Source organism: Eublepharis macularius, chromosome 3 (genome assembly GCF_028583425.1).
Source record: "Eublepharis macularius isolate TG4126 chromosome 3, MPM_Emac_v1.0, whole genome shotgun sequence".
Lineage (NCBI taxonomy): Eukaryota > Metazoa > Chordata > Lepidosauria > Squamata > Eublepharidae > Eublepharis > Eublepharis macularius.
The window spans coordinates 152,720,620-152,746,060 of record NC_072792.1 but is presented as its reverse complement, the minus strand read 5'-3'; the positions used below and the strand labels follow the sequence as shown (position 1 = coordinate 152,746,060).

General features: G+C 42.3%; 1 protein-coding gene across 2 annotated transcripts in view; it reads left to right on the top strand.

Moving 5' to 3' along the window:
• Positions 1–25,441, top strand: part of FRY (FRY microtubule binding protein) — a 255,784-nt gene that overhangs the window by 64,213 nt on the left and 166,130 nt on the right. For both annotated transcript variants that reach the window (XM_054973031.1, XM_054973032.1), the window contains exon 2: positions 12,753–12,952. In XM_054973031.1, coding sequence (XP_054829006.1) covers positions 12,753–12,952 — 200 coding nt within the window. The remainder of the gene's footprint in view (positions 1–12,752; positions 12,953–25,441) is intronic.

The following is a 25,441-nucleotide window of genomic DNA, read 5'->3' as shown; positions in this document are numbered from 1 at the left end:
CTAAGCCAATGAGTAAGATGCTACAAGCCTTGAATTCTGACTCTCCTGCTTTTGTACCTGTCTCACCAGTGGAGGATCGGATAGTGCACACAGCATGTGGGAGAACCTGGCTTCTATCCCTGCAACTTCTCGGAAAATCAAGAAGTATTACAAGCTTAAACAGCAGGACCCCCCTTTTTTGTTCAACCATCCTTGCGCATCCTCTCTAGTAGCAGAAGAGGTGCCGGCCCGGTACCACTATGGTTTCTCATCGGCCCCAGCAGACAGAGAGTGTAGGAAGTTGGATGCTGTTGGTCGCAAGGTTTATTCTTCTGTAGCTTTCAATTTTAGGATTGCACATTATCAGGCCATCATTTATTTTTGTGGGAGAGATTCTCAAATTACATACAAGACCTTCCTGATGATCGCCATGCCCTTGTAAAGGTCGTTCAAGGGGAGGCCACTAAGTTAGCTAAACAACAGATGACAGTGAGGAAGCACACTGTTGATTGCTCAGCCAGATCTATGGCATCTGCCATTATTATGAGGCGTCATGCCTGGTTACATTCAATAGTGCTCCCTCAGGACAAAAAGAACCGCCTGAATAAGCAGCGGGAAGCTGTTGAATTGGAATTCATATGTAAATTTGACTCAGTCAAGCTGGGATTGAATAGAGACTATGAATGGTTATCTCATTATCAGAAGTAACTGACTTCCTTAACAGAAGCAAACTGATCTCCATATCAGAAGCTACTGTTTGCATCTACTCCGCCCTCCCCTCTCCACCTATATATCTGACCAGTTTCTTCTTGCCCTCCATGCATCTGACGAAGAGAACTGTGATTCTCAAAAGCTTATGCTACAATAAAGTTGGTTAGTCTTAAAGGTGCTACTGGACTCTTTTTGATTTTGCTACTACAGACTAACACGGCTAACTCCTCTGCAAAGTTTTACATATTTACCTTATCCACTGTCATTCAATTTTTAGCATCAAATGCATGGTTTTCAGTTATTGATTTAAAGGATGAGTACTTCCACATCTCTATACATTCCATTTATAGGAAATATCTCAGATTTAAATGTGAGGGTGAATGTTTCCAATACATAATGCTTCCGTTTGACTTGACCTCGCAGTATGTGTGTTCACTAAGTGCATGGCGGTATAGTCACTTTCCTATGCTCAAAGGGCTGTTCAGTTTACCCCTACTTGGATGATTGGCTCCTGGTAGCAGAGTCAATAGCACTACTCCGTGAACATATTCACTCCAGGAACATATTCACCTTGCCCTAAACACTATTTCCAGAAAAATCTATCCTTACCCCCAGTAAGAACTTGCTGAAAGAATAAGAAGGCTACAAGCCTTGGCCCATCTCTGTATTGCCAAGTATTATCAATCTGCCTCATGGCCTCTACTACTTCCATTGTATTTTTTGCTCGACTTAGAATGAGTCCTTTACAAAATTGGTTCCTGAATCGTTACAACTCAATGATGACCTACCAGCAGGTTAGACTATTCCCAGATCTGTATTCAGATCCCTGTTATACTGGACCCAATCTGAGAAGTTAACTCAAGGGTGCCCATTCAGAAGGGCCTGCACTGACATTTCTATCACCACTGATGCTTTAGCACTGGGCTAGGAGACACATTGTGGCTCTTCCTTAATTCAAGTTTCATAGTCACTGAGTCAAAATTGCACATTAACACATTGGAGTTTAGGATGATCCATTTCCTTGCTTCTTTTGCAAGTCTACTGTGCAACAAGAGAGTTTATATTCACACAGACAACACCATGGCTCTGTATTATCTGAACAAGTAGGGGGGAACAGTATCGCTAACCCTTTGGGCCAGGGCTGTGGCTCTGTGGGAATGGGCCATACTAAATAGCATCCTCTCACAGGCCCTTCATATAGCTGGCTCAGTGAACAGCAGAGCAGACACGCTCAGCAGGGTATTCCACATCCATCACGAGTGGACAATCAATACCAAGTGTATCCTGCCTATTTCCATGGTAGGATTCCCTACCGTGGACCTGTTTGCAACATGGTCCAACACAAAGCCCAAGTGTTTCCCTAGGAACACCTTCAAATTGTGTAAGCCCAAGTGCTCTTCTATGCCTTTCCCCCAAGACTCTGATAACCAGGGTCCTTTGCAGAATTCGACATTTCCATACTCACTGCATCCTGGTCACTCCCTTCTGACCACACCAAGAATGGTTTTCCACCCTAAGAATTATGTCCCAGAACCAGTATCTCAAGCTACCAGCAGTACCAGACCTCTTACACAGGGGTCAGGTGTGACACCACGATATAACTATTCTGAGGTTGACAGCGTGGTTGTTGAACCCACTGGATCCTCTTTCTCCAGGGAAGTGACCCAGATTATTTTGAATGCTCGCAAATCATTGAGACACATCTTATGGTCATAAATGGAACTATTTCACGGCATGGTTGGAACCTAGTCAGTTCTCTCCCTTTTCTTGCCTTTGGCCCATGTTTTTGTATACTTATTGTCACTTCAGAAAGAAGGATTATCTGTTTCTCCCCTTAAAGTGCACCTGGCTGCTATTTCAGCCTTTCATGAAAGGGTTGATGGCAAGATGGTTTTTTGCTATCATATTTCTAAACAGTTTCTTAGGGGTATCTTCAATACTTTTCCACCAATAGCCCCACCAGTCCCTCAATAGAGCCTTTCTTTGGTTCTTTTTCAGATCATGTTACCACTCTTTGAACTCATGTGCTCCTGCCCACTTTCCCTGTTATCTTGGAAAGTGACATTCCTAGTTGTCATTACTTCGACCAGATGGGTGGGGAAATCACAGCCCTTCAGGCTGACCTCCCCCTTTATTCAATTTTTCCTGAAGTAAGTCATTTTGCATACCAGCCTTGAATTCCTTCCCAAGGTGGTATCAAAATTTCACCTATGACAGATGCTTATTCTACTTGCGTTTTATCCCAATCCTACCTCTGATGTGGAACATGCACTGCAGAAGTTGGATGTTAAAAGGGCTTTATTTTACTATTTACATAGAAGAAAGGATATTCATAAATCCAGATAATTTTTTGTGCGTTACTTTGGACGTCATAAGATGGATCATTACAGCCATTAGACTCTGTTATAATAAGGCTGGGATCCCATGGCCTTTGGTGATCAGGGCACACTCACCTAGGGCACAAGTTTTGTCAGCAGCTTTCCTGCAAGGAGTTCCCCTCCAAGACATCTGCCAAGCTGCCACATGGTCCTCAGCTGACACCTTCGTCAAACATTATTCTGTCGATCCGAATACCAGAAGAGAGTTAGCAGTGGGAACAGCTGTCCTGTGATCACTATTCAGCTGTTCCACTCACACCCGCCTCCATTGATGAGTAGCTCGCTTTACTCCCAATGTGGAACTGTACAGAAGGATGATGACAAAACGGAGTTGCACTTACCTGTAATTGTTGTTCGACGAGTATCTTCTGTGCAGGCACATATTCCCCCCTTTCTGCCTCGCTGTGTGTAAATTTTACTTGCAACTTTCCTTACTCCGGTGGCTCAAGAGAACTGAGGGGCGCACTGCCTCACAACCTGTGTTTTTGGCAGGAAAACTGCTGTACATGCGCAGTGGAGGCTGAGCTCCCCCTTACAGATTTTAAGAGCTAAACAAATCTTTCTGTGGCTGGCCTGCACATGTGCAGTAACAGTATGCGCCTGTACAGAAGACACTCGACAAACAACTGTTACATGTAAGTGCAACCCTGTTTTCTTGGTTATTTGAGGATTTATCATCTTACTAGCAGTAACTCTTGAAAAGTGGGAGAAACATCTGGGAACAGAAACCAGGACATGACCTAAGATACAGGAAATGATTTCCCACAGTATAATTCAATTAAAAATTGAATTCAATTAAAAATTAAAATTGTAATTCAATTAAAATTAAAAAAAAATCTTAAAGCATAGTCTTTCAAAGAGAAACTGTCCCACAACCTCCCTAAGGTCTTGGAATTTCATAACTCACTTGATATGGTAAATGGTAGAAAACTAACAGATAGTAAACTGGTTGTCTGTATTGGCCCAGACTTTATCTGGACTGAGTCCAGTAAGTTTTCATTATAGATTGATAAGGATAGCATAGGTCACTACATTACATCTGTGTAATGGGTATGTAATAGCTGCAGTATCCAATCAGGTAAATGATTAATGTAGACAGGAGATTACCCAAAGAAGATAAACAGGAAGGCGTGGGCTATTTGTGAAATAACCTATTCCTTGCTGTTTTGTTTTCAACACTCGGAGATAAAAAACATCCAGACAAGAAGTTACATTCCTTGGGTGATATTGTCTGTCATATTTTCATAAATGTACCCTTATTGATTTTTCTCAGGCCTCTTTGTTTAACATAGTAATTTAACACCCTTCCAGCTTTCTACCAATTGTGCAAAATCAAATTATTCAGGTGGGCTGCCATGGTGCTCAGTGAGAGTGAGGACTCCTTAGGAGAAGAGGAGCTTTGTGTAACCAGCCAAGCCAGCCCTGATGCAGCTGAAGCCGGTAATCAGAAGGATCAGCTGCTGGCGGATCAGAGTCCATGGCCAGCAGCTGAGCCAGAAGCTCCGACACCCTCCAGCTTCAATACCACTGGTGAAGCCCAGCCACCAATTGCCCAAAGTCCCCAGTCAGTAGCTGAGCCAGAGGCACCAATGCCCTCCAGGTCTAACACCACAAGTGAAGCACAGCCAAGGACACCCAGACTCCAGCTGCATCCAGAGATTGCTGTAGCCGAAAGCAACTTATGGAGCTGCAGGAGAGGCGGCAGAGTGCACGCCTCCTGGCCAGGTGCCAGCTGCTTGGTGAAAGTGAAGGAGAGTGAGCACAGGATAGCTCCCAAACAGCTAGCTGCAAGCCCAGCTCATCTATAAAACCCAGCCACAGAAGACCAGGAGGCGTGGAAGCAACATGTCGGATTCCTGCTCTGGCTGTGACCACTGCACTGAACCTTGCTGTGTGACCCTTGGACTGTGCCTCAACCTTGTCTCTGTCTAGCTCTTGCTCTGACTGGCAACTGACCTTTGGACTTCCTGACCTGGCTTTTGGATTCTGGACTTTGGATTTTGTACTCACTCCTGGGTTGGGACTTGTGCTCTGACCTTGGAACGGACTTGGACTACTTTGCTTGGGTTGGCCCAGCCCCCGACATGATCTTTTTTATACATATAAAAGGCTGTACTGTAGAAAAATGGTTCAGAGAGATGCTTTGATAAAGCGAAAGTACACAGTAGTATAGTCTACAGACTATCTGTTCCTGTAAGTAGATCAAGAAGGGAAGTTGTGTTTGTCTGTAGCAGTGGAAAAGAGCAAGAGTCCAGTAACACCTATAAGATTAACAAAATTTGTGGAAGGGTATGAGGTTTCATGAGCTGAAGAAGTGAGCTGTGAGACCCAAGAAAGCTCATACCCTACCACAAATTTTGTTAGTCTTATAAGTGCTACTGGACTCTTGCCACCCTGAGCCCATTTGTGGGGAGGGCGGGGTATAAATCGTATAAAATAAATAAATAGATAAATAGATAAATAGCTCTTTTCCACTGTTCCTGTAAGTATGTTCTTACTTACGCAACCTCCCTAACTCTTGGAATTTCTCAGAGTAGTTTCCACATCATTTAATATATCTTGGCAAATTTTTTATGTTTTGTTTCAGCACTGTATCAAGACTGTATCAGATTTTCTGCTTGTTTTCAATTTCTGCAATTTATATCCGATTGTGTTGTCTATTTGAATGTCCCAGCCATTGATCATGTTGACTTTAGCTGTGTAATCCACCTTGAGTCTCAGTGAGAAAGGCATACTATAAATAACAATAATAATTCTATATGGTGTAACTATTTCTGTGACAATAGGGATGTCAGGTCCCTTTAGCCCCCCAGTGGAGGACTGGGAACCTGTCACTCACCCTCTGCGGTGTCCGGTGTCCCTGCGTGTGCGCGCTCCTGGCATGTGTGATGACGTCACTTCTGGGAAGTGATGTCACCATGTGGGTCAAAGGGCGGCCTGGCGTGTGCTCCTGTGCTTGCCAAAGAGCTGAACCCCCCCCACCGCGGGCCTGATTCAGCCTGAAACAGGCCCATTGCAGGGCGCGGGGCACACCGTGGCAGGGCATGGGGGCACACCGCACCAACTGGGGGCACGTCGCGCTGCTGGGGGGGTGCCCAGTGGGGTGCGCCCCCCACTCACCAGGTAAGTGGGGTCAGGAGGGAGGAGGTGGGAACAGGGGATCCCCCGCCCCAGGTGGGGGATTGGCAGCCCTATATGACAAGCAGTACAATACTGTAATCCTATAAAGTAAAAATACGAACAACTGACAGTGCATCCTAAACTGAGCCTGACTCTTCTAAGTCTATTGAAGTCAATGGGTTTATCAGGATGTAACTCTATTTAGGATTGCACTGTTTGTTATTGTTATATTGTTGGTTTTTTTGTTATATTAAATCAGCAGAATAAAGATATAACAGTTTCTATAGAACAATAGAGACCTAAACAAAAATATAATCATTGGGAAGGATACTGTTTCTTTCTTTTTGGAATGGGAAAGACGTTTGCATTACCGCTTTAAGTATTCTGCACATATGGTTATATTATCATCCACTAAAAACAGAGCCTGGTTCTTAGCCGAAATGTGTTGGCAAGGTTCTCTTCATACCAGCTGTCCCATATGCTTCAATGTGGTGCTTTCAAGTTATTTATAGCCATATTCAACTAATATTTAATATGCCTAAAAGCCAAATTATATATTTTCTATTTTATTTATTTATTCTTTGTATCCTACCCTTCTTTATTTATTCTTTGTATCCTACCTCACACAAATGAGCTCAGAGCAGCTAACAATAATAAAAATAACAATAAGTACAAATTTAAAAGCAGAAAATTATAAAAGCAAGTCACAAATCTCAGTAATTCAATCTCAATTTTACGCGTCATCAACAGATTCCATAGACCACTATCAGAAATTTTAAAAGCTAAACATTCAGCCATGGTATAGCATTCAGGGCAGGATGGGGTAGGGTGTAGCGGTCAGAAGGAAGGACAGGACACTGACTCAACCCAAAGGCCTGATGGAACATCTCCATTTTGCAGGCCCTGCAGAACTGCAACAAATCCCACAGGGCCTGGATCTCCAATGGGTGTGGCCCTGGCCAGGCAAACATCCCTTGGGCCGGGGACCACCAGTAGCTGATTGTCTGTAGAGACATAATGAGAAAGGCGATCCCATAGGTATGTTGGCCCCCGTCCGTTAAGGGCTTTGAATACAGGAACCAACACTTTGAACTGGATCTGGAAGTCAACCAGATCCTGATATGCCCTTCCAGATTGCTATTGTGTCAACTGATTATTTTGGGGATTCTGCATCCTATTGGGTGACCTTGAATCTTGTTGCCAACTTGTTGACCGGGTGTTGCACAGGTATACTGGCAGTGCAATCCTAAACAGAGTCACACCCATCTTTGTCCGTTGAAGTCAGTGGGTTAAGAAGGGAATAACTGTCTTTACGATTGTGATTCTACACCAATATCAATAATTCCATGTGTTTACACTTTGAATGGCATTGATCACACTCCTTAAGTGTGTATATGGTTAGACTGTTTACTATGACAAAGGCCATAGTGCAGAATAGGGCCTAAATTCACACAACCCATTAAATTGGGTTTTACTGTACACTGGATTGTAGCCAAAAAGTTCTTAATCACTGGTAGGAGTGGTTCGAGGACATGCTGGTGGTCTGCAAAGTGCTAAACGTGCTGATTCTGATTGTTGCACTTCTAAAAAGACATAGTACAAGAGAATGGGAAGAGTGAGGTAGGTGAGTGACAGGGGTGCCCACCAAAAAAAGAAAAAAAAATCCAGGAGATCAGGAGATCCAGATCCAGGATTTGGGGATTCCAAAAAGTCTGAGATTCCCAAAATTGTGGAAAGATTCTCTTATCCAGTTCGAACAGATCTGAGAAATTTAGGTTCATTCAGCCATTATTCCCTATGAGGAAAACTGTCTGGGGATTAACCAGGGGGCTTGAGGGGGGGGGGATCATTTTTAAACCAAACTCCACCAAATTTGCAGAGAACCTATTCCTGACTATTCTCTAAAGACCTCCCCCCAAGTTCCATGTAGATTGGACCCCAGGGTCCAATTCTATTGGCCCTCCAAGAAGGTGCCCCAGCCACTCAATTGTTTCCTGTGAGAAAAAAGGCAAAGCTGACTCCCATTGCAGAAAGACACTGGGACAAGGCTGCCATGGTCAAGGCACACTCCCAAATGAGAGCTCCACACACAGAAAGCCAAGCAGAACCAAACTGACCGCCCCCCCAACCCAAGTGCCTTCTAAGCAAGCTGCCCATAGCCAATCTCCATTCTTCTCTATGATAAGAAAGTTTCAAAACTGGTTCTTGGCATTCAGACACACAAGGACAAGGATGCCAGTGGCCAGAAGCACACTCTGAATGCAAGCTCAATACACAGAAAGCCCCAAAGAACTAAACTAATGCCCCCCCCCCGCAACCCCAGTGCCCCTTGAGCAAGCTGATCAGCCACTCTCCATTGTTCCCTATGATGGGAAAGTTTCCAAGCTGGTTCTCAAGGGGCACAAACACACCAGGGGCAAGGCTGTCATGGCCAAGGCATCTTCCACAGCATGAATATGCAGGCCATCTGCGACCACCATCTTCATACTGTAAAAATGTGATACAAATAATTAAAACACAAGGCTGTGCTTTGGCTTCTGCAGTTCATGCCACCAGTCCATGGCACTGCATCAGAGGATGAGTGAGCAGGGATGTCCTCCTGCCCTGTTGATGAGTTGTGCTCTCACACTGTACATCCTTACCCAAGTGTGAGTGAACTGTCACCATGGTGCAAGATTTCATGGCCATGAGGCTAACCAAAGTAGCCCTGTGCCATGTGACTTGACGTCTAGCTTGTGCACGCACAGAGTGAGGTTTATATTGCCATTGGCTGTGGAGGGTAGGAGTTCGGACAGGGACCAGTGGGTGTTTGCATGATGCTCATCCTCATCCTATAGTTGTCAGGGTATTGGGGCTGATAGAGAGGTTGCCTTAACCAGCTGCTGTGGATCTCTATGGGCTATGCCTTGCTTGCTGGCACAACTTTCTGCCAGCACTGGGAAGCATTTCTGGGCTGGGGCACCTTAGGGCGCTGACTTCTGCCATGCTCCTGGTTTCACCACCAGCTCAAGGGGGGTTTGCTGATGTTGCTCTGGTACAGGGCTCCAGCAGGGTTGCAGCAGTGTAAACACATTATGCAAGTATATCTCCAGATTACACTGGTGTATCACCAAGATGTGGTGATATAACAGCCAGTCAGTTCCCTGAGTGTTTTCGTAATTTTGTCTTAAGGAATTCAGTACTTGTTTCTACTTATAGCTGGGATCCCTAATTTACAAAATAAATGCTTTGTCACTCTGTTTTATCTCTGTCTTAGCAATTCTTTCTTAAATGCTGCCTTCGGCTTGATCAATGTGATAATGTGTGTTGTTGGTATGCAAGAGTTGTTTATACTGAACTATACTAGCAAGTCTCATGTTCTTGGAGTGCTTGGAGTAGTTTTGCTAATCTGCCAGTATAGTATGTGCTTGTGGATAAATATAGACTGGCAGCCGTACTGAAAGTTGTAGGTCATCACTGTACACTGAAGCTAAAAATTACCCCTTTGGTTATGGAAAGTGTGTTCTGGTCAGGAACTAGCTCAATTAACTGCAGGTCTTCTGCTCTTCAAACAAATATACAAAACACTGCTAGCCCCTGCTTTGAATCTAGGAGAGAAACAACCCTCCATGGCAAAAGAGCAAATCAGGGTAATGAAGAAACCTATTTTTTCCTTGATTTTAGAAACAAACAAATTCTAAGGATTGGAACTTTTTAGGTATTTGCAGTCTCATGGAGATTTCATTAGCCTGTTGGAGAAGATCCAGTGTGATCAGCTTTATAAAGGAACTTGGTAGGTACCAAAGAAACTCCGAGTCTAAATTTTAAAGTGTTATATTAGTCTTTATTGTAATTCTAATCTTTAAGAATAACACATTTTATTAGAAAAAAAGACTAGCTGGGTTTTGCTAAAGTTTTATTTGTTGAGGAATAAACATTTGATACAGTCACAGGATTCTTTTATTTTGCCTTCTTTGGCTTTTGAGTTCAGGTAATACATATTGTGTCATATAACTCAAATGCTAAAGAAGTCCCACTTTTGACTTGTGTGGTACTCAACCTACTGTGTTTTATTTATACATTAATTATCAAAACAATACTGTAGTGGAAAGAATAAACTGCTTATTAATTAGATTTTTTTCATATAACAGTAGAGTTCAAACTAGTACTTGTTAATACATATGCCTTTTAATAGGAATAGCTGATACAAATGTACATGAATAGGACATTGATGCTTTTATAATTCCTTCATATTTTAGAATTTCCTGTATGGTTAAAAAAATCCTATAATGCTGTAACTTAAAAGTGTTTGGGAAAGCAAATGAACAGTATTAGGGTCTGTTGGCCCTCAAGACATACTTTGAGCTTGATTTAAGGAATAATTCTGATAAGTAACTAGGACTGTGGGTGTTGAAAAGTATTTAAAATAGAGAATAAAGTGCATTTTAATAATACCAAACCCCTTTTAGTATTTTTGTCTACATATTTAGAATATAGGTGGGCTCTTAGCTAGGCAGTAGTTGCTGTGATATTCTTCCTCCTTGTTGTTGTATACTTAACTGTATTTGAGAATGCAGGCCTATAAAGGTATAGTCCTGGCTGTTGATAATGTCGTAGTAATTCTGATGTACCTGTTACGTCCACATGATATCCCAGGTTTGCTTATGTGACACAGCTGTAGAGATCCGCTTGGTTTGTATTTCACTGGTTAACTGGTGAACATCTTGGCTTTATGTTTCTATAGAGTTCTCAGTTGCTTATGGAGTCTAATTTGAACTGTTCTGTGTGCCATTATTTCCTAGAAACAAAGTCTAACAGAGCTAATCACAATCCAAGTAGTCTGCTTATCCTTTGGTAAGCCTCTGCATAGTAATTAAAGTGATAGGAGGACCTCTGAGTGGCTGTGTATACTATGTAAGGTTAGGAGATGTTTAGGGTTTCTCTTCTAGTTGGCCAACTAAACATTTTTGTCTATTCTGCACAGTTGTCTCTGTGTGTGTGTTTGTGTGTGTGAGTGTTGGAGGAAAATTATAGTTGCCTGCAAGAACCAGAGTTTGTGATACTTCCTAATATCAATCGATTGTGCAAGTCCCAACAGATAGGAGATGCAATGTATCTTTGGGCCAGGTTGGTTTGGGAGCATGCAAGCTTTTTGAACTATGCTGTGTAGTAGGAAATAACAATGTTATGTCAGCAAAAAGGTAATGGGCTTACCATCTGTTATAGAACAATGTATTTTTCTTTTGTTTACCATGTAAATAATAAAACTGTTTCTGAAGATCCTTGCTTCCCTTCCTCTCCCATGTTTACATCTGACCACTGTTAGGCCTGGTTTACTGTCTTCATAGGCTAAGCCATATATACTTACTCATTTTTACATATGATGCATGTTATATCTAACAAGAATGAATATTCATATTAGGCTTGTCAAAGAAAGAACTACTTTATAATTTTGCATTGCTGCTCTTCCAGTATAGTTGAAGATCTATTATCTCCGATATTTTACATTAAAATCTTATGTATGTTTATTTGTAGCAAAACAGCAGGATTTGAGTCCAGTAGCACCTTAAGAGACTAACAAGATTTTCAAGGTGTACACGTTCAAGAGTCAGAGCTCCCTTCTTCACATAAAGGGTTTAGAGGGCTTGCTGTCAAATAGATGTGCCTGTGTTAGCAGTCTTCTTCCTATGAACTTCTACTGTATGCGCCTGATCATCAACAAAATTTTAAGCTGCTTTGCTGTCTCCCCCTGTCCCATGCTGAAAATTCTAATGTGTTAGATAGCCCTAGGACAGAGATAATCAGTGCATTAGAAGCCAGATGTGGCTCTCTGACTTGCCTCCCATGGCTCTTTTGAGGTCTGTGACCCATCCCATTTTCCAGGAAAATATGCAAAGTCATTGCAGGGCTTGTGTTTGGCAGTTGGTTTGCACCTTAAAACAACAGACACTGGAGGGAGGGACTGCAGAATAGGTAAGCTGTGAGCCTTTGTGAGCTGTAGGCCTTTTGCCAGGGATGGAACTAAAGGGGCCATCTTTTCCAACACTCCACAATAAACTCTGCACTGTCATTCTAGAATTTGGGCATTGCTGGGAAAACAGCAAACTGGCCACAGTAAGGGTATGTTTGGTTTTACTCCCCTTTCTTTGACCAGCTTGCTCTCAGAGCACTGTGACAACCTCACTCTCTCATCTGTGCCTCACACTGAGGAGACAGTGAGAAGACTGAAAGGAAAATCCTTCTTGTCGCTCCACATACATGAGGGCTGGCTAAAGTTCAAAAGTGGCAGCTAGAGACACTTCTGCATGTGCAGAGGTAATCTGGAAATTAAATTTGTTAATAACTATATATTTAACATTAATAATTATGTCTTACATTACTATAGATGAATGTTTGGAGGGGTGGGGCACAAAGCTCTAGTATACATGTGATTCTTTTGGGTGATGCTTGTGAATGTGGTCCTCCAGAAGCCATGGACTGATTATCAGTGTCCTAGGGTATCATCAGTGAGATTGTACTGTTAATTGGAATGTATTTAATCATTTATGTTATGTAATATTAAGCTTTTATTGCTTCAATTTTCAGCATCTCCAGTGGGTAACGGATACATCAAACCTCCAGTTCCATCTGTTTCTGGTGCTCAGAGAGAGAAGGGACCTCCAACTATGTTGCCCATCAATGTTGACCCAGACAGTAAACCTGGCGAATATGTCCTGAAAAGTTTATTTGTTAACTTTACCACCCAGGCTGAACGGAAGATTCGCATCATTATGGCAGAACCTCTGGTGAGTCAAACAGAAATTAAAGCTTCCACATGGTACAATTATTTCACAATTTTGCAGTATTTGCTTCATTTGACCCTGGAGAACTATGCTGAAATCCAGGACATGGCTTGAAGGTGTGTGTGATGTAGCTATTTTGCTGAAGCTAAGTTAGTTTGCATCTGTTTATTGTATGCATGTGAGACTCTGGGGAAAAATATTTCTATGTTGCCTTGACCTTCGCAGAGGAAAGATGGGATATAATCTAATGATAGATAAATAATGTTACTAAGAGCAGGTTTACATTACATTTCACCAGGGCATTTTTTTTAGCGGGAACGCGGTGGAACAGAGTTCCGGCACCTTTTGAAAATACTTGGCAATAGTGTGTGAAAATAATATTATTTCAAAGAATTCCGTGTGTTTCTTTCTTATTTCCCTCTTGAGAGTTTCACCACCTCTTTTCCCAGAAAAAAACCCCTGCATTTCACCAATAATTTATATTATATTTCACCAATATTACATTTCACCCTGGAAACAGGCACCATTCAGATACTGAGCTATGTTAACCTCTTATCATTTTTAAAAAGGGAAGATTACACCCGTGAGCCTTGGCAACATTTTAGATACAAGCTGTGCTCCTCCTATTTCCACCCCCCCCAAATTTTTATGCACCTACAAAATCAAATGTAGAGATCCACAACATAGTTGTTCTGTAATGTATACTGAAGGAGAAAAGAAAAACTAGAAAATAGAACTGGGAAGGTGGAGGAGGGGAAAGAAAAGTTATATGAGATAAGAAAATATGCAATAAGTGTTTTTACCAAGACATTCAAGAAAAGGGGGGCTATGTTTCCTTGCCAAGACTTTGTGGTGAGCTGCAGTGTTGGCAAACCATAAACCATCCTTTCTCAGGGTTTCCTTGCTAGCATTTAATTTCAGCACAAACAATGTAAAACAATTCTAGCCCTCAGGAAGCCACATATTAACAATACTGTTTTACTTCACTTTGGTAAAGTTAATATTACATAAATTTATTTACATTATCACTTCAGAAGAAAGAGCAGCAGCAGCATTTGTGAATCATTTGAAAACTGAGCCAAAACTTACATGATATTCAGTGATAAAATAGGCTGAATTATAAGAGAACAATGTTTGAGGCTGTGCAATTACTTTAGAAATCCCCCCCTCCTGTGAATAAAATATTGTTCTGAGAAATGAAAAAATTAACCCTTGGGTTTGAAACCACCTGTTGTCCCAATACAGTCACATATTCTTGGGCATTTTGTATCAATTAAAGATGAATAGTCATGTTCTTGAAAAAGGCAGAGCCCGTGAACTGTAGCCTACATTTTATGAGCTAGTCACGAAGGTGGCTGGCCCACAGATTTTCTCATAGTCTCTATGCATGCAGTCATGGGGCAATTATGTGGAGTCCAGTGCTGCTAGATGAACAGATGAGAACATATGCTTGCATGCTAACCTCTTGAAGAACTAGGAATGATTTTCTCTGTAATTTTTTGCATAAGAGTCTACAAGCTGTCTGTGCAAAAGGGATGCCATTCCCCCACTCAGGACGGGGGATCCCTTGCCCCCACTCTTTTCTTCCCCATGCCCAGTTACCTGGCTTGCGGGGGGGCACGCTCCCCGTGGCGCCCCCTCGGGCAGCGCGGCGTGCACCCGGGCAGCGCGGCACACTCCCATGGCCACAGCAGCCTGAATTGTGCCTCATAGCATCACACAGCAGGCCCGTTATGGGCCAAATCGGTGCTGCATGGGAAGTGCTCTTCCGCCTGCGGAGCTGGCCTTTGACCCGTGTGATGATGTCACTCCCAGAAATTATGTCATCACGCATGCTGGGAGTGCGCTGCGTTCACGCACAGACAAAGATTGCAAGCCTCCACAAGGTTAAGTGCCAGGCTCCCAGTCTCCCGCCAGGGGAGTTAAGGTACCTGGCAACCCTACCGTGTGACTGCAAGCCTTTCTTCCGTACAGCCAGTTCTTTATCAGGAAACAAAATACATTTTTGCTAGCTGACATACAATCACCAAGCAAAACATTGCTCAGCCTTGAAAATTCCATCAGCTCCTTTTCCCAGCTGTCCCAGTATTCTGGAATGACTTGCATTAATCTGTATTTTTCCACTTAGATTTGAGTGTAAGTGTGAATTGATGAGCATATTCAAAGTGAAAATTTATAAATATTAGAATAAGGTCCATGTCAGTTTACCTATGTGGGTGCAAGAGAGATTTCATATTTTGTATTCTTTATAATAAATGGTGATGGTTATTTTATTAATATTTGATGGTGCTAATAATATATTTATTGATTATATTGTTAACTAATGCATTGTGAAAAATATTGACAATAGGACCTCTTTGTAGGTGTAGCTTAGTTGTTGGTGCATTTATAAAGACAAATGAGTGTGAACATTTATTTATGTTCTAGTAGTATAGCATCTTGTTTAAACTGGGCTGTTACCTATGCAAAGAAGTGAAATATGCTTGTCAGTGCAACACCTGCTCAGGCTACCATTTTCTTGCATGCATGTTAAGCCCAGTTGAAATGAGTTACTTGGCAAATGCAAAGTTTCATGTTGAGCATTGGAGTCCTATGCAGAGTCAGTCCAGTTTAAACTCACTGAAATCAATGGATTTAGATTGAAATAACATTGCATAGGATGGTACTGTAAGGTTTCTATTTAAAATCAGTTTGAACTTAAAATTCTATTGAGTATGCTCAGACAATGTAACTGCTATAGGTACCTGACCCATGATTGTAGAAAAACAAATACCATTCAGGGAGATTAGAGTATTCGGGGTAAAACCGATATTTTTAGGAGTGTATTTGTCTGCCCAGATGGCTGGTTCTTGCACATTAATTATTGTTATAAATGCTAAACTGGGCATTTGCACTAAATATGCATGTCAGAGACACAAATCCTCTGCTTAAAAAAAGGATGTGTTTTTTGACCTGTGTTGATAACATTGCTGCAGTTATATTTGTTGTTATAGAATGAGATTTTTATGAAATACAAGCTCCAAGTGGTTTCTTCCCCAAAATACCAGAAGTTGAGAGCATGCAGTGAGGTTGATGGACAATGTAGATTCAGGATAGACAAAAGGACTTTACTCAATGAATGATTAAAGTGTAGAATTCACTGCCACGGGATGTACACAGGATGTGCTACAGGTGGAACAGTTGCAAGTGTTCCTGAAGGATTCCTCTGTCCTGGACCCATTCCAGTCTGGTTTCTGTGCAAGTCATGGGATGGAGACAGTGCTGGTTGCCCTCACAGACGATCTTCACAGACAGCTGGATCAGGGCAGGTCGGCGCTGTTGGTGCTGTTAGATGTGTCAGCAGTGTACGACATGGTTGACTATAATTTGTTGACCCACCGCCTCACCAATGTGGGGATACGAGGGTCAGTCTTACAGTGACTTGTCCCCTTTCTCCATGGTTGGGGACCGACGGTGGCACTTGCAGGTATCGTTGTGATGCCCACTGGAGTGCAGTGTCCCACAAGGGGTAATACTCTCCCCTTTGTTGTTTAACCTGTATATATGCCCCCTCGCCCTGCTGGCACGAAGTTTCAGACTGGGTTGTTATCAGTATACGGATGACACCCAGTTGTATCTATTGATGGACAGCTGGCCCAGCTGTGCCTCAGATGTCCTGGTAAGAGCTCTGGAGGCCATGTCTGGCTGAGTGAAGCAGAGTCGATTGAAGTTGAATCCAGCAAAGACGGAGGTCCTGCACTTGGGTCGTGGGCCATTGGATTTGGTGATCCGGCTCCTGGCCTTCAATGGGGCACCACTTGTGCCTGCTTCGATGGTCAGGAGTCTGGGAGTGATTCTGGATGCCTCCTTGTCAATGGAGGCCCAGGTTTCAGAAGTTGCTCAGTCTGCTTTTTTCCATCTTCGGCAAGCCAGGCAACTTGCCCCCTATCAAACCCAGGTCTTAACGCTCACCTCTATATTGGACTACTGTAACTCGATCTATGCAGAGCTTTCCTTGGGTTTGACCTGGAAATTACGACGAGTCCAGAATGCTGCTGCGCAAGTCCTTACTGATGTTCCGTATAGGACGCATATTACTCCCATCTTGCAGCAGCTGCTCTGGTTTCCTGTGGAGTTCTGGATAAAATTCAAAGTGTTGGTGTTGACGTTTAAAGCCCTTAGCTGACAGGGACCGGCATACCTACAAGACCACCTCTCACCATATGGCTGATATGGAGAGTGCTGAGATCAGCCAACAAACATCCCGGGACCCAGGGAGGTGAGACTGGCCTCGACCAGAGCCAGGGCCTTCTGTGTTCAACGTAGTAGAGCTCTCTAACAGAAGATACACGGGCCTGCCAGGATCTTTTGTCATTTTGGTGGGCGTGCAAGACTGAGATGTTCCGCCAGGCATCTGGTTGAGGCCAGACCAGCAGTCACCTGGAAGCCTCCCAACTGGCCACCTTGCAGAGGGGCCATATGACCATCTGCCCCCCTATATGAGTTATAGTTAATCATCTGCCCTCAAATGAGTTATAGCCTGATTGGAAAGGCCTGTTCCCTTCTTTTACCCACCCCTCTGTGTTTTACTGGTAAGAGTTAGGCTGCAAGGCCACCATCTGTGGGCAGTGTTAATGGGATTTTTGCTGTTTTTATCTATGTTTTAAAGGTAACTTATGTTTTTACTGTTGTAACCCGCCCTGAGTCCGCTTGAGGGGACAGCCGGATAGAAATCCAATAAATAATAATAATTAACAATAATAATGGCTACAAGCATTGATGGCTTTAAAAGGGGACTGGACAAATTAAAGGAGGACAGGTCCTTCAGTGGCTACCAGTCATAGTGACTAAAGGGAGCCTCCATGTTCAGAGGCAGAAAACCTCTGAATGCCAGTGTGAGGCAGCATTGGGGGAACATGCTGACCTCTGTGCACTGTTGTTGGCCCTCCATAGTAATTGGTTGGCCAGTGGCCACGGTATGAGACAGGGTACTGGACAGGATACATCACTAGTCTGATCCAGCAGGGCTGTTCTTATTTTGGGCTTAATCCCAGGGAAGTTCTCTTTTCTGTTTGCATCCAGTATTCTCTACCCTATGTATAGTCAAACCAAATGTTTACATGAATATTGGTTTAGCCTAAGGTTTCTAGTTTATGAATAATGCAAAAAGTAGTTTTGTTGGTCTTGACAGGTGACTCTCTGTGGAAGTGTGAGTACTTCTGTTTTTTTTCCTAAATCCATTATAGCCATTGTGGGTCTGTTTTAGAAGCATAAGAATTGCTTTGCTCCGCTTGGTATCTGACATTTTACGTGAGCTGCTACCCAGCCGATTTCTAGCTGATTCAGTTAGACTCTTTGAAAGACCATTGGTTACACTGTCTGGGAATTGGGATAAGGATGTTTCTGCTTCTGCTAATCTCTAGAGATTTTTTCTTTGGACCTGTCCCATATGAGAGGGCCTGGCCTTTTTGACTCCTAGTGGGAAAGAGTGTCTGGCTGTTTCTGTATCTTAATGTTTTTTATCAGTGCTGCCAGATTCCTGTGGTCTTGGAGAGGCTGCCAAAAATGCTTTTGAATATTGGTTTAGCCTAAGGATTCCGAAGCAGGGTGCTTGACTTGCTAGGTTCCTCTGTTTATTCACAGCAGAAACAGAGCAGTTGCCATCTACCAGTGTATAATTCCTTGTGAACACATTAATTCCTGTGGTCTATGTATGGGTGACCAAGGAATAGATGGAGATAATATTGCTTATGTCTGCTATTTTATGGATCCTTGTCGATTCAGTTTGAAATTTACATTATGTTAAGGTTCTCTCATCCCTGGTTGTTTAAAAATGGAACTTTCAGTCATCCTTTTTAATAAATTTAAATCATTGTGCTTTTATTATTTAGAGACTACTCAACCCCAGGAACTCAAAGAAGGTAACAACACACATAAAACTGAATTTATAAATATACAGAGATAAAATGCATGATGCAAAAAACCTAAACAAAAGCCATTACATTATCCTCTATGGGTCGTTCTCTAAGCTTCAAGATCATACCTCTCAGTTGTATTTTGATTGATATCACACTCTTTTTGTTGCAAGCATTGGGGCATTGATTAACTTTGCACACATAAAAGAAGAGCAAAGTACCTGACCTGACTGCTGTTTAAACAATAGCTTACAGTGGTGAAGGATGCCTTTGCACTCTGCCCAACTGGAACCAAAGAGGAACCAAATAATTTAGGTGATGCAAGTTTGAATAATGCAGTGCATGATGTAAGCAATTTTGTAAGTTTCTCAAAGCCTTTTTTTCTGAGAAGATATGGGAAATGAGCTGAAGGCAAGCTTAATTATGCTCAGTTCTTCATTGTCTTATACAGTTTTATCTGCTAGTATTATTGCCTCATATCTCCTTTAATGAAAATTCTTTTCCATGGGCTGATTGAATGTTTTATTCTTTCCATTTACTCTGTTTTTTCAGCTGTAGTGTATCACCTCTACAACTACTAATAAACATTTATTTGGTGTCAGTGGCATTTTCAATGTCTAGACCCTTAATTAATTTGCTCAGGGTGTTCACAGTTCCTAAGAGCAAGTTTGTTGCTGTTTTGTTAAGCTCAGATGGTTACTGATTTAAGTTTAGTATGGCATTTTAAAGAAACCATAAAAACCTGATCGCTGTGGTCTGGTACAAATGTATTGGAACCATGGTTCATTGTCTGTCTTCTGTGCTGTCCAACATGGGATTGCACATGCTCAGGCCTGTTGATCGGAGGTTGTTTTGCAGCTTTTAAACTTCTAGGGGGTGCCTATCCTCCCCATGGTGCATAAGTGGCTGTTTCCTGCCGAAATAGTCCATGCTATGTGGGAGGCAGCGCCCCAAGACTTCAGTTCCTCTTTCACCACTGGTCAGTGAGTTTCTTCTGCAGCGCACTCCTCTGTTTTCTTGCTGTGCTGGGCCAGGCTTTCCTCTCATGCCATTGATCATGTAATGGAGAGAATGAAAGTGAGCCATCATACCTGTAAGAGTGGCTGAAAAAGCCCTATTCAAAAGATTCACTCAGTGCAACACTTAAAATGACAAGAACTGATGGGCATTCTCTTTGTGTTGTTTGCACCTCTTGCAAACATTGCCAGAACTTCACTCACAGGCTCGGGTGGAAAGAGCGACTAGGCTGAAAGCTGCATTGTGGGAATGGATGCTATCGTCCCTTCCACAAAAGCTGCTATATTCTCTGCTCTCGCACGGCTAGCCAATAAATTGGATCTGATCCCACCACTTGCTCCAACATCGAAGGCCCTGAGCCCTTTCGAATCAGCATTAACATCGATGTCTCAGATCCAGCAACACTATTCGACTCCAGAAAACCGGAGTCCATTGGAGCAGCTTTGGAACTGACAACACCATTCTGCCTCAGGTTCTCTGAGAGCCAAACTACAAGTGACGCCTGACACAGGTTGGACACTTGTCAGCTTCCCTCAAGTTTTGATGGGAAATGTAGGCAGCTTGGCGGAATGTTGGACAAGTGACCATTGAAAAGTCCATTGGACAGCCGTCGGAGAGCCAAGCTACAAGACCATGATGCCTACATTTCCCATCAAAACTTGAGGGAAGCTGACAAGTGTCCAACCTGTGTCAGGCGTCACTTGTAGCTTGGCTCTGAGTCTCTCGGACATGAATGCCCATGACCGGTGGTGTTCAAAGTCAAGGGAATCTTCATTTATGCCGGTCATTGGTACTCATGTAGCTTTGGCTACCAGCTTGGACTCGAACACAACGGGATCCAAAGGTATGGAGGTACCAATGTTGGAATTTTCTGAACTTCCAAGGAAGAAAGGCAGGTCTGAGTCTTGGCAAAAGGAAGGAGACTTCTGGCAAGAAGGCTTATGTTGAGAGAGACACGTGAGGTGGAAATTATCGAGGCCCCACACACACCCTCATTGCGTTCAAAGTCATCATCTGATTACTCTTCTGAGGAAGAGGGCAAGATACCGAGAGCAATTTTGGTTCCTAGACGTTGGGCCCAAAGGCAAGATCTACATCAATCTTGCTGCGCTCATAGATGCTAATCTTAGTTTTACCAGGAGATGCCAACAACTTACGGCGTTGATGTAAGAGAACTGTACAGAATCAGTCAGCTCTGCCTTCGGAGGTTTCACACAAACTAAATCGCATCAGTGTCAGCAATCCATTCCTAAATCTTACATGGCCTTCCAGTTCTCTGAGTCGAACCCTGAATTCTATCAAGTTGACTGGAGCCCAAGTTTACCATGTGATCCATCCCCGATGAAGCAGTGGGCGATGGAGGATCGATCTCATCTACTGACAATTTCCGCCTTTATGTTGAGCAGATGCTCTATATGGTCAAATCATTGGATATTGATGTATCCTGTACTGAGCCTAAGCCAAAAGCTAAGATCCTGCAGCACTTATACTTGGGAAATTCAGCCAATATTGCCTTCCCGATGATTGAAGTATTTGTAGAACTAATTTCCTCTCTATGCAAGAAGCTGGCATCTGTTCCACTCACATCCAAAAAGGCTGAGGGCCTTTATTAAACCAAAGAGGAGAAATGCCCTTTTCTGCCCCCCCCCCGCCCGTTATTGCTGATCACTGAAGAAATGCAGTCCAGATACTGACAGGGACCTCAGTCTACATCAGCAGATAGAGAGGAGAAGAAACTTTATGAGCTTGGAAGGAAGATTTATACTTCAGCAGCCCTCAACAAAAAGATTGTGAATTACACAGCAATTATGGGGGCTTACCAAATTTTTCTCTGTAACAAGATGGTGGTGTGCAATGATGGTCTTCCAGAGAGCTTTGGTTAAGGTGATTCAGGAAGAGGCATCGATGCTGTCCAAACAGCAGAGTAAGGCGGGAAGAAACGTAGCCAACTTATCTACAAGAGCATCGTCTATAGTCTTTAGGAGGCATGAGTGGTTCCATTCAACAGCCTTGCCTGTAGAGACATGTAGCAGAGTAGAGGACTTACTGTTCGAGGGCCAAACACTATTCTCTGCATAAACTGATAATTAACTCTCGCAAAAGCGAAAGGATCAACAGATTGTGAGGTCTTATGGGGTTCTACCATTGAACCAGCAAGTAGCATCAAGACCTTCCTCACAATCAACATCAGTCTTATAGGGGCTGTTATTACAGATACCAACCATACGGGTATCCTCAGTACTGCTCAGCTTCTGTTAAGAAAGGGCAATATCAAAGTTGAAAGCCACCACACAAATCAAGGCAGGGTGTCCCTGTCATGTATGTCTGTACCCCTCCATCCATGTCATTGTTCTAGGGGATGCTAATTTCTAATACTGTAGATTTCATATTGCAAGTGCTATATGCATCACTTTCGTTTCTCTTCCTCCCAGCCTGAGAATGCAGCTGTGTAATCTCTTCTTTGAAGCTCACCGAAATGACCTTGTAATGTCTGAAATGTTACTGTTTCTGTTATGCCTCTTTCTGTTTTGAATAGCTGATGTATAAACTCCAGCAAAAGTTCCCAGACTTCTTCCCGCTCAAAACTGGTGGGTTAGGGAGGAGGGAAATGTTTGAATATTTAGATCTGTACTTTCCTCAAGCCTTTATTCCTTTCAAGGAAGCTGTACTGCTTAGAGGCTTCCTCACTTATAAGTAAACCTATGGACATACATATATGGAAATGATCTGATTTCTGAATAAAAATGCCATTTGACCAAGAACCTGTTTCTTGCTGCAATGGTCCAGGGATCTGTCTGCCATATCCTGTCACCTATAGCCTGACAGTCCCACCCTTCCTCTAACAAGGATCAGGTCCAGAACCCTAAACAGTTCTGACTAGAACAGGAACGTTGCATAGCGTTTGGTGAGAGAGACACTTCTTTTCGTTCAGCATGGGATCTTATTATCTTACACATTTGGATATTGGAGATCATTGAAAATGGTTATAAAATTGTGTTTGACAGTTTACTGCATCTGAGTTTTCTTCCTAAATCGACACAGGAATCATCACCTGCTTTGGCAATAGAACTGGCAGAATTATTAGAGAAAGAGGCAGCCCAACAAGTTCCCATATCTGAATCCCGATTTGGGTTTTTACTCTGAGTTTTTCAAGTGGTTCAGAAAAAGGATGGTGGTCTTACTCATTCTAGACTTAAGAGAATTAAACAGATTTGTTGGGGTATGCAAACTGAGGATGGTAACCCTTAATATGATTTTACAACTACTTTCTCCAGATTCTTGGTTCGTTGTCTTGGATCTGAAGGATGTGTATTTTCACATATTCATCCTTTCCATAGAAAATTTCAGAGGTTTATGTTTGGAGGGAATATTTACCAATACCAGATGCTACTGTATGGGTTGGCCATGGCCCTGAGATTTCACAAAATGTATGGTGGTGGTAGTTGCTTACCTTAGAACTCAGAGATGCTCCATATATCCTTATTTGGCTGATTAGCTTATATTGTTCTACTCCAGTGATCTCCTACAAGAACAGATAAAATTAATAATAAAAACATGCCAAAATGTATGACTCGCAATAAATTGAAAAAGTCTAATTTGAACCCTTTTAGGAGGGTGCAATCCTTGACACTTCTTCAAACAAGGCTTTTCTGCCACCAGAGAGGGTTTGGAAGATAAAATCTCTAGTGAGATCATTTGCAGCCTGTAGATTACAGTCAGCCATGACTCTTAGTTCTCATGGCAGCTACAACAGCTGTAATTCCTTTAGCCAGAGTACAAATGAGGAGAATCCAAACTATAGTTCCTCTCAGCTTACCATCCAGGTGTATGCTCTCAGGATAGGAAATACAGTATACCTAGGACTATAATCAGATCATTACTGTGGTCCAATTACAGGCCCAAGTACTGAAGTCCAATTACAGGTTTATTCACAACCTTTCTAACTTGTTTGAATTCTCTTCATTAGTAGCATCTCGTCACCCAATCCCAAACTAGATACAAGATACCTAGCTTGGTATGGAAAATTTATTTTACTTAACTGATTTTTATCTTTTACTGTATTATTTACAGTTTCTTTAATTGGTAGGTTATTGAGATAACTGTAATGAATTCCCAGCTCTTATATCCAATAAAATGTTTTAAAAATTGTCTTATAAAATACTGTTACCTAACCTGGTGGAGATGTTAAAAGATTGGAAGAGTTTCCATGCTCCAGCCTCACTTCTCTTGTGTGAATTCCTCTTCCCCTTCCTTTTCATCGAAGAGTGAATTTTATTTCTGCATGAAGCTTAATGCATTTGTTTTATCCATGATCTGCAGTCCTGGTTGACAGGTAATATTGGATTGTATGGACAGAATGCAGCACTGTGACCAATGTTGAAAGTGGACTCCGGAAGAAGGATTTTGCAAGGGAGTGAGAAGAAAGAAAAGAGACAGGAAGTACTTGCACCTGTGGTCCAGTCCCTCTGTTTTAGCTGTGCTTAAGGCCGTGGTACTTAAGTTGGAGAGTCACATTTACAATTTACAATTTACAATTACCACCAACTGAAAGAGCTGAATTTATTTTCATTCCTGGTATGAGGCTTGTAGCTTAGGTAATTGGCTGCCAACTACAAGCCCTACTGGGCAAGGGCCTTCTCCACTTCCTTCAAACGTGAGCCAGGTGCCAGTAGGCTTGTTAGCCTCCAGGTGGGAGCTCTAAAGTTCTGGAATTACAACTTATCTCCAGACCACAAAAATCAGTTCCTCTGGAGGATATGGCATCTTTGGAGGATGGACTCTATGGCATCATATACCAGCTGAGCTTCCTCTGCTCCCCAAACTGCTCTTCTCAGGCCCTGCCTGAGTCTTTTTCATCATTCCAAGCACTGGTTTTATGTGTCATAGGGTGCTTTTTAGAGCTATAAAAGAAAACCCCAAATTTGAGACTGGATATAAGAAAGCACTAAATTATTTGAAGATCTGTTTTCAAGTTTTGAGGCAACACTGAGAATGCTTATTTACAGAGGCATGACAAAAGCAAGGCCAGCTACACCATGCCCACATATTTTGAAGGCGGCCCTGAAGTGGCATCCATGAGTTGAAATTATAGTGGGATTAGGCCCATCAAAAATATAGAATGTCCAAGGAGAGATGGGAGTACGTGTAATTTAATGCAGGGGGATAAATCATAAGTATTATTATGACATCTAGAACAAGGCTTTCTGTTTTCTCACTTTATACTCTTCTCATTATGTCTTTCATTCATGTATTAAAATATGATGATGAACAGGGTAGGACCTTGTCGCACTCATTTTATGAAATACCCATCTTATGAATGCCAGCCTGACTCCATCACTAAATGTATCTCACCACAAATCAAATATATTTTTTTAAAAAATCAAAGGCTTTTAAAATTTGAACACTTGCAGTTTTGTTCTGAGTTTAAATAAAGAAATTTGCAAATGAGGAATGGATTGTTTATATTTTCTTTTACTTTCTTATTAATGTACATTCATGTTGATAGGAGCTTCATCTGTAGAACAAGTTCAGAACATGCAGGCTTCAGTATAACCTTTTCCTTATTAAAATTGAAATATGA